This window comes from Hibiscus syriacus, unplaced genomic scaffold (genome assembly GCF_006381635.1).
Source record: "Hibiscus syriacus cultivar Baekdansim isolate YM2019G1 unplaced genomic scaffold, ASM638163v2 tig00109957_pilon, whole genome shotgun sequence".
Classification (NCBI taxonomy): Eukaryota; Viridiplantae; Streptophyta; class Magnoliopsida; order Malvales; family Malvaceae; genus Hibiscus; species Hibiscus syriacus.
Genome location: NW_024062539.1, coordinates 1978383 through 1989060, shown reverse-complemented (window position 1 = coordinate 1989060; position 10678 = coordinate 1978383). Strand labels below are relative to the sequence as shown.

The window sequence follows — 10678 nt, the reverse complement described above, 5'->3', positions numbered from 1 at the left end:
CTTGTTAGTTAATGTGAATGTAATGAAAAAAGAAAAGAAAAATAATGCGAAATATGCAAGAATGCATGATGCATGATGTTTCGAGGCACTGATCCAAAAACATGTTTGTTACTATAAATAATCTTTATTGGGACAAAATTGTTATTTCTTAAGAGACAAAAAACCCTAAAGGTATATTTTGTCTAAGTCTTCTAGACCCTCAATGGTTTCTAATAGTTTGACTAGTCTTCTGCCTTCGTCTGTCACAAGTTGAATATCCTGTCGAGCTGCTCTGGCTAAACTGTGCAAGTGTTGAGTTGCTCGAATGACTGCATTTCTAGCTTTCACCCTTTGCTGAACCTATTTCCTAACGGAAACGTCATTGGAGTCCTTCATCGATAGAAACTATCTGAAGTTCATTTTCTGGAATTCGTTAACAATGGTCTCCAATTTCAACCATCGCTTTGCCATCTTGTTCTTGTTGTCTTTGAAGGAACTCTCTAGGTCAACACCTCTTTTGAAAGATGTAAATGATAAAAATAAAATGAAAGAGAACAAAAATGAAAGGAAAGAGTTAGTTAGGTAAGGATAATAATCAAAACAATAATGAAAATGAAAAGTCCTACCCCACATGATATCTACCCCACATGTTTTAATTCTTACTTGTACATGCTTTCTACCCCGCATGCTAATTTTAAGCAAATCTTAACCGCATATTTGTCAAGTTAGCATGCTTTGAACAAAAAGTAAAATAGGAGATAATTCAAGCATTCTAGGTTTGAAATAGAGTTTCAGGGTGGGCTCTAATTCCCTTTAGTCTCTTGGTTTAGTGATGTGATCCTGTCTAGCACCAACTTTCTTCATAACATACTCACATCATTGAAGATCCATCAAGCACAATATAAGGGAGTTATACCTTACTTTATATTATATTTACACATTTATGCATTATATATTATTATGAGCATACATTTGCATATTAGTCTATACTTGAATTATCATAACCTGTGCATTCATGGTTTGCATCATTGATTGATATTCATGCATATAATCTATAGTTATAATAATATTCATTCATTATCATATGATGCATGAGTTATTATTATAACCTATAGTTCATATCTTTATAATATGCATATCCTTATTACATTATATAAGTTCATATACTTAACTTAATTCTTTATGTTATGTGTATAGGTTCATTCGGCCACAGCTTGGGAGTTATATTGGAGCTACAATGAGCATGTAACAACAAGGAAACTTACATAGGGATGTTTAGGAGAGCATAAGGAACCATTGGTGAGAAGTTGTTCGGAGACTCGTGAGCTCATAGCTGGATTGAGCTGAAGATTTGAGTTGCAAGATGACTTCAATTTAGCTGGGGAGCTGCACCATCATCATCACCACTCAGGACACTTCAAATATGTCCTAAGTCAAAATTTTTGAAATCGTACCTTTTCGCGAATAGGTGCCACCTTAAGAGGTACCTTTTCACAAGGAGCTGCCATAACGATCACCATGCTACAACTCACCTATTGCCAGCTCACCTCCAGCTCATTCACCTCCAAACTAGCTCAAACATGAAATGTTATCTTTCCCAAACATTGTGACCTTTCATGAATGATGTTGCCCATGAAGATGCCCTTTCACCAAGGAGCACGTTGGTGAAGAGATCACAACTATTGGAGGCCTAAATCATCAAAGGACATGAAACAAAGCTTCATGACTATTCAGCCACAACACATGCCTTGCACATGAGATCCTTTGGCGCCAAACATGAGGAGGCACATCATCATTCGGCCAAGGAAAGGAAATTGGCACCAAGATGACCAAGCATGTACCATTCGGCCAAGAGAGATGTATCCCCACCCTTTGACCAAAACATCAATGCCCTTCATGAAGGGATAGCCGAACCAACACCAAGCTTAAAGGACATATCTCTTTATTCCATTAATCATGTATTTCCATAGAGACATATACTTAGCCGAATCCATGTGTAATCATTAGGCCAAGCCCTCTCATTTCCTATAAATTGAGAGGCATGCCATAATTTGTAATCATCTCTTCTCATATATTAAACATACTCTTGTGAATTAATTTTTCTTCAAAGTTCTTTGTGAACTTTATCGATTAAGCAAGTATAATTCATATACTTGTGGCGTCATTCCTTCCATTTTGATTCCTAAATTCCTAGATTGATATCTAGTGGGTTGAAGACACTATCACCACCCGTCAAGCAAGTTTGTGAAGATTGAGATTGTGCTTCCTATCATTGTTTCCTCTTTGGCGTGCTTGAGATACAACATCACCACCATCTCCATTTCATCATCAACACCATCAACATCATCCATCAAGACCACCAATTTCGCAGTCATCTCTATTCCTTTTATTTCATTTCATTACTTATCTTATTATTCCATTTATTATTCCATCATTGAACTTATTTCTTTCTTATCTTTGTTGTAGCCCAAGCTTATTACTCAAGGACATCAGTACTTGTCAATCCTAGATCGGGACACAATAAAGCTATCTACTCACTTCCATCAAAGCGTGTAGATCACTTTACATCATTTAAGTTCTAAAGAAGGTACCCGAGTTCTCCTTGTCGGGTCCCCTTGGGCTTGCCAGACACTTAGTCCTTAGCCCATTACAAGCTTTTGTGGACTAAGTTAGGTCTTTCTGTTATCCAAAAATGCAATCCTAATGCTACACTGCTTGCACATGAAAACACTATGCGTCGCATTGGAAAAGGTCATAAATGGTGTTTATGTTTGAATTCTTATCATTTTATCATTTTCTTTCAATAGCCTAGATGCTAATTACACTAATTAGGTCCAACATGTCCGTGGCTTGACAACAATGAATCTGCCTTAGAAAAAGTAGAAATGGGTGTAAGCACTGGTTTTCATTGCTTTTGTTCGGTTTATTTGTTTTGCCATCTTAATCTTAAAGATGTTTGTATTTGATTGGATTTAGTTGCATATTTCATACAAAGATTCTTGGATACATGCTTCGATTGAACTTGTTCAAGAATTACTAATATCTATTCTTTTAAATAACAGGGAACTTTATAGTAATAACGTATCTTGGATAATCCTAGAGGAGCTGGGGAATTTGACGGAATTGGTGACCTTGGTGAGGACGTCAAGAATTTGAGTGGGTGGGACTTGGGAATGTGAAGCCCGTCCCTTATCTGATGTGAGTTGGATGGAACAATTCCAGTGTCCTTAACTGCTATCGACACACTGCAAGTTCTGTGAGTGTTGCTGATAGAATTCTTCTCCTCATTAGTTGTCTAAGTTTGGGGACAAGAACAGTTCTAATGGAGTTGGATGTTATATCATTTGTTGTGCAGGGATCTTTCAAATAATCATCTAACAGGAGATGTTCCAGTTAATGGTTCCTTTTCGCTATTCACTCATACCAGGTTTCTCTTATGTTATCTCAATTTGTTCCCACCCTCACTCGCAACTCCCGATCCACCACCTTCTTGTTCCAATTTTTCATATTTAAGACTGTCATGCCAGTTTCTTGATTTGCTACATCTTTTTTTGTTTTACAGTTTTTATAATAATCGACTCAATAATCCTCCACATGCTCCACCGTCTCCTATCTCACCTACACCTCCAGCTCAATCAGGTATTTTCTCGATTTTATTGTAATTTATTATTTTTTTTCACTGCTGACAAATCTGAAAATGTGCCTAAATTTGGGGCCTTCTCATATTATTTATTCTTTTTCTTGAGATATTCCTTTGATTTGTTGCATCCACAACTGTTTTGGTGTTTACCACATCTTAGTAGCACGCAAAATTGTTGTGAACTATGTAGCGCCAATCCTGACCTTTCTTATGTCCTAGTCCTTTTTAAGAAGGTACTTTTAAGTTCAAATTTAAATCTGATGATGAAAGGACTCAAGAATGGTTTGGGTTCAAGTTCACCTGGTTGAAATGTTGTCTGCTCAGTTGGCGTTGGTACTGGCAGAAAATGTTAATTAACAATAAGATTCTTGATGTACGTGAACTGACAATATGTGTATATATTCTTCATATTGGCAGGTATTACTTCCACTGATGTTATTGCTGGAGGAGTTGCTGCTAGTGCTGCCCTGCTGTTTACAGCTCCTGCAAATTGATTCTTAGTTGTACGTAGCAAGAAGTTAGGGAAGATTGCTATTGGATATTAATTAGAGTTATAAGTGGAAAGCGTGAAAATACACATGCAACTAGTTTTCTTTTCTGTTTATAGTATATGGTAACACGAGTACACATTTGTATGTATTTTGTTATATTAATGTTTTCCACCCTTTTAGTTTCAAGTGACTTTTTTTTATTTAATATTTGGAATATATGATTTGATTTGTAGAATTGATTATTACTGTGGGTGTAAAGAATGTCTTTAATGGTGTTTTATGCAACTCATGCAGCTACTCCTATTAGTGCCATTTGCGACGTTTTGGAATGAAAATGCCACTAATAGTGGGCTTATTTGTGACGTTTTTAAATACAAATGCCGCTAAATACAGTCAATAGCGGTGTTTGTCTTTACAAACCCCGCTTAATACACAATCAATAGTGGCATTTGTAAATAAAAGCGCCGCTAAATATATAGTCAATAGCGTTTGTAAATACTAACGTCGCTAAATATACAATCAATAGTGGCGTTTGTAAATACAAACGCCGCTAAATACAAAATCAATATCGGCGTTTGTAAAGACAAACGCCGCTAAATACACAGCCAATAGCGGCATTTGTAAAGACATGCTGCTAAATACACAGTCAATAGCGGCGTTTGTAAATACAAACGCAGCTATATGTCGAGACCAATTGCGGCTTTTTTTTCACAACGCCGCTAACAATTGTGATGTTCGTTTTAGTGGCACTTATTGCGGCGTTTTTGCAAGTGTCGGGAAATTTTTTAGCGGCATTTATAAATGCCGCTATAGGGTTAAATAATGCCGCTACAGTACCATTTTGCTGTAGTGACGTTTCAGTTTCCTGACTTTGGATCTGATTAAGAGCATGTTCCGACAAAATAGAGATCGTATTTGGACTCAAGAGGTTGATACGAAGTGGCCAATGAAATTTGGGATCGAACAATCACCATTTATAATTGTCAATGGTGGCTTCCAACGACGATGAACAGTGGACGATCACCATTTAGGTTTAATTTTATGTTTTAAATTATTTTTATATTAAATAATAATAAAAAATGCCACATTATACCAAAACAATAATAAAATAATTCAATGACCAAAACAGGAATAATATAAAAGTTCAGCGAATAAATTAAAAAAATTAAAAGTATAATGAATGTAATAGGAGAGAATAAAGTTCAGACGAATGATATAATTTACTTGTACATTTAATTTTAGCTTAAAAGAAAGAAGTGAATCAAACTAAACAAAAAGCAGTGGCAAATGCTTTAAACCAAAAAAAAATCTGAAGTTAATGATGTATTACTAAAAAACTGAGATCCTCTGAAGAAACTTACACGTATTGAAACGAAAGTTTGTTGCTGCAACCTCCCTTGAAGAACCCCGGCATCCATCCAAGAAAAACACCCTCGAATAGCTTATTGTAGATAGCCAGCGTAGACATGGCTGAGATATTATCAACCCCTATTGGAACCTCCGCTTCCACAACGCAGGATTGACTGAAATCAGACTTTGAGGTTCCTCCGTCTAAAAAGTAGAAATAGGAAGAGGCATTGGTGGATTTGATGCTACAACGAGAGGCTGAAATATAGATAACTGACTCTACATGTTCCGTGCAATTCAAAACATACATAATTTGGTTGTTATTATAATAATACTCATAATAATACGATCGAAACGGTCTTTCACAGAAAGAAGAATAATAACTGTATACTGAAGTGAGAGGAAGGGAATTGCAATCATCCATGTCGAGGCCCGCATCAACCACTCGCATCGTATTATTCTCATAAATGATTTCTTCCATTGAGAACTTCCCCTCTCTCACAACCCAAGTGGTGCGGTTATTTTTGTCACACTCAAATTCATACCAATGTTCACCACAGTGAGGAGGTTGGTTTTTCAATCCGAATGGGTAACTGGTATTCAAGCTCCCACAAAAAACAGACCCACGATCCTGGTTTAGATGCCTGGCGAGGCAAGCACCAGGAAATACAAATACAACTAAAGCAAAAGCGGTCATTAGCTGACCTAACCAAGGCAATCTCGCTTTTAATTGTGGCATGATAAAGTTTTGGGTAGGGAAGAAGAACAACAATGGGAATGGGGGTTAACAACAAAGTATCCAACTAAATACAGGCAAACTTATTAGAGAGCCTGAGCTTGAGAATAAGCATTAATGGGGACTGAAGACTATGACTTTGCCCAAATCATCGTGGTTTAGTCAAAAATGTATGAGAGAAACCAAGGAACTACCGTTGATCCTAAAGCCGCCGTACATAGCTACAGCGTACAGGGTCTGGGGTCTTTTGCTTTTCGGGGAACGAGACGCACGAAAATATATAGGGTAACCTAATTGTATAGTCAGTAAACTATAGGAATGGTTTCATTTTGACCACTAAACTAAACTTTTTATCAATTAAGTCACTAAACTATTACAATGATTTCAGTCAAGCCATTGACCATTAATTTATTAGGTCACTAAACTATAGGGGTTGTTACAGATAGAACGAAAAGAGATTTAGACATAAATTTAATAATATTGGGTTGATTATATGATTTTTATTTGTTTTATATTTATTTAAAAAATTTATATAATAATATGTTTATTGTAACCATATTTACTAATAATATAAAAGATATATTTCTTCGGCATGCCGAGTCTAGCGGCAGTCTCGAACGCCATTTTAGCCGTTGCAATGGCTTCTCGATAGGCTCGAAACTGCATGGCTCTACTATCAATGTGGAAGGAGACTCCTGTGACGGTGAGCCGTAGAGCCTCAGTGGCCTGGGGAAGAGGTGCGATGATTTCTTCGGGGAGTGCACCTAAAGGACATCTTGAACCGCCATCATCTGGAGCTTTGACTCGGATGAATAAGGCACATTTAGGGTGCCACTTCTTAATCTTGTCAAGTTCATCTTCAGAGTTGAAAGTTGTTAGGTTAACGCCGGCTGTGGCGGCGTACTTGATATGAGACGCTTCTTTGCATGGGTTGGCAAAAATGATCCTGTCAGGCGAAACACCATTACCAAGAGACAAGACGGATTCGATCTCGGCCTTGCTTGTGCAGTCGAAGCTGGAGCCGAGGGCAGCCAGTGCCCCGAGGAGAACTGGGTTGGGATTACACTTGACGGAGTAGAAAAGTTGGTCCACCGGAAGGTTATGGTTCCACCCGTCAAAGAGGGCATCGACGGCACCCAAATCAAGCACGGAAAACTGTTCTTTCGATTCTTGTTCGGTGGAAATGATGGACTGAATGAAAGCAGTCGAACCATCTTTCGATAAAGCCCAGACCAAATGCAGAATGTAGTTAGGACTAGTGGGGCCATGGGTCCCAAAATTTGAAAAATTATAATAGAGATCCTTAAAAAAATTAAATTTAGCCCACAATTTTTTAAAAAATTATATTAAGCTTTAAATTTTTTTAATGTTCTTGAACCCTCTCATAATTTGAAAATATTCTCATTAAGTATCGCATTTTTAAAAATTTTAATTAGACTTAACCTCTTTGAAGAAAATATAACTAAACTCTTCAAAAATTTTGAAAATTTTAATTTAAATCTCTAAATTTATTAAGGTTTTAAGTTGTCCTCCAAACTCTATCACCAAGTTACACAACTGGCCTACACATTCTTTCCTCTCACCCCATGCGCACCCAGAATGGCCTTGAATGTTCTCGGACCAGGTGCCATGACAACCAACGACAACTCTGCAAGTATTATAATCGTAATTATATATATATATAGAGAGAGAGTGTGCCCTATGTCATTTTATATTTTTATTTTATATTATATATATATATCGGCAAAATGGCCAGAATAATGTACTTGGGGATAAAATATTCTCATAACAATGCTCTCCCCGGATTATTTTTCAATCTAGGGTGAATTATATAGTACCGAGCCAAAGACTCCAAGATTACCTAACGTCTTCAGGCCAATCAGGAAGACTCTGGGACTACCTGGCGTCTTCAGGAAAAATAGGAAGACTCCAAGTTTACCTGGCATCTTCAGTCTAGGGTGATATGTTGCCTCCGACTGGAAAATAGGTAAGTAATAATGGCACTATTAATTATTCATTAATAACCCGAGTAGGTTGATGGTTGGTGGTTGAACGAAAAATTATAATAAATACTCGGTATGTTATAAAATGGGGTGTTTTGGTTGAGAATTGGGGAGTAAAGTAGTGGTGAAGAAAGGAGAGAAAAGGCAAAATCTGGAGAAGAATTGAAAGAGTAAGCATCAGAGAAGAATATTAGAGAAATTTTGAACAAAATTTCCTTCCAATTTTTAATCTGTAAGTATTATTCGAATAAAATATCTCTATTTCATATTATTTAATATTAAAATATTAATTTTAATATGTTGTTGCAAGTAAAAAAGAAGTGAGTAAGAAATTTGAAAATGTTTTTTATAACATCAACTTGTCGGAAGAAACTCTCAAGTAAATGTAAAAAAAAAAATTATTTAAAGTATTTTACGATTTATTGTTAGCTACATATTAACTTAGTAAATATCAATTTACGATTTATTGTTATGTAAATATCATTATTATAATTTTAACATTGTTGATTTAGTATTTGTAGTATAAATGTTAAGATAATTAGATGAACATATTTGACTTAATATTTGTAGTAGAAAAAAATATTTATTATAATTACGAAAAATAATGGCACCATTAATTATCCATTAATAACCCGGGTAGGTTGGTGGTTGAAAGGGAAAATATAATGAATAACCCGGATACTATAAAATGGAGTGTTTTGGTTGAGAATTAGGGTGTAATAAATTCGAAGTAATAATAAGTAGTTATAAAAAATCCGAAGTAATAAATTTAATCATTATTATAATGTAATCATAGTATTTAATCATTATTTTTATATAAAAAACATTGTTAATATATTTACATTTTTTGCAAGGTTAAATAATATTGTAGTAGAAAAATAATATTTATTATAATGACGAAAAATAATGGAACCATTAATTATCCATTAATTACTCAGGTAGGTTGGTGGTTGAACGGGAAAATATAATGAATACCCCGGGATGTTATAAAATGGGGTTTCTTAGTTGAAAATTAGGGAGTAATAAATTCGAAGTAATAATAAGTAGTTATAAAAAATCCGAAATAATAAATTTAATCATTATTATAATGTAATCATAGTATTTAATCATTATTTTTATAAAAAATATTGTTAATATATTTACATTTTTTTGCAAGGTTAAATAATATTGTAGTAGAAAAATAATATTTATTATAATAAATAAAAATAATATTTATTATAATGACGAAAAATAATGACACCATTAATTATCCATTAATAACCTGGGTAGGTTGGTGGTTGGTATTTTAACGGGAAAGTATAATGAATACCCCGGGATGTTATAAAATAGGATGTTTTGGTTGAGAATTAGGGAGTAATAAATTCGAAGTAATAATAAGTAGTTATAAAAAATCTAAAGTAATAAATTTTATCATTATTATAATGTAATCATAGTATTTAAGCATTATTTTTATAAAAAAAATTGTTAATATATTTACATTTTCTGCACGGATAAATAATATTGTAGTATTTAATTTAATTTTAATCATAAATTTAATTTTTCGTCATTAGTATAATTGTAATTTTTACCTTACGAATCATTAGTATAATTTGAATAAGATTGATTTAGTATTTGTGGTAAAAATGTTAAAATAATTAGATCAACATTTGATTTAGTATTTCTAGTAAATATGTTGAAAAATATTGTTAATATATTTACATTTTTAATAAAAAATATTTTTAATATATTTACATTTTTTACAAACTTTAATAATATTTATTGTAATTTAGTAAATAATTTATTTTCATTATAATCATAAATGTAATTTATTGTCATTACTATAATTTATTTTAATTTATTATGAATATCTACATTTTTTATGTGTAGAGAAAATGAGCAATGTATTTTTAACGATTGTCCATTACAATGGACAGATTATTGAAAATAAGGTCGGAATTATTTTCAGTCTGAAGCACCTATAAATATGATGTTTAAAAGGGACATCACATTTGTAGAAATGAAGGAGATGATAGAAAGGAAAATCCTAGCTACAATTGATGGTTTAAGGTACAGGTTTATGATATGTCACAATCAAGTCAGGTATGCTGCAATACCACTTGAAGAATATGATGATATCACAAGTATGATTGAATTACATGACCAACAAATATTCCAATTATTGAGTTATTTGTTGAGGTGTGTAATATATCTAATGTGCTTAGGTTATCATGAAATATGGTTGGAACTTCATCTCAAATGACTTTCGAAAGTCAGTTTGATAACCTGATATATAGGTTGATAAATAGCTTCGTGACAATGTTGGAAAGTGAAAATGAAGTCGTTAGAACATCTGGAGCCGCAGAGTATGACACTGAAAATCGCTGGGAAGAAATACTTGATGATTCAAGTGACGATGAAGAAACTGAAGAACCCGTTTTGGCTGAGGATGACATTATTTTCGATGCTGATGAACCTGATATCAATATTGATGAATATTTGAAAC

The 10678-nt window shown here is 34.0% G+C and overlaps 1 protein-coding gene and 1 long non-coding RNA gene across 2 annotated transcripts; one reads left to right on the top strand and one right to left on the bottom strand.

The window, feature by feature from the left end:
- Nucleotides 1-3196: 3196 nt before the first annotated feature.
- Nucleotides 3197-3584, top strand: LOC120211060. The gene is made up of 3 exons (XR_005524567.1): nt 3197-3235; nt 3335-3406; nt 3542-3584. It is a non-coding gene; the product is annotated as an uncharacterized LOC120211060 (long non-coding RNA).
- Nucleotides 3585-5467: 1883 nt separating this feature from the next.
- LOC120211026 lies at nt 5468-7824 on the bottom strand. Its single transcript, XM_039209651.1, has 3 exons — nt 7763-7824; nt 6757-7427; nt 5468-6162 (listed from the first exon to the last, which is right to left on the bottom strand). Exons 1-3 carry the CDS (start codon nt 7822-7824, stop codon nt 5468-5470), a joined length of 1428 nt encoding a protein of 475 aa, XP_039065582.1.
- Between the last annotated feature and the right edge of the window lie 2854 nt (nt 7825-10678).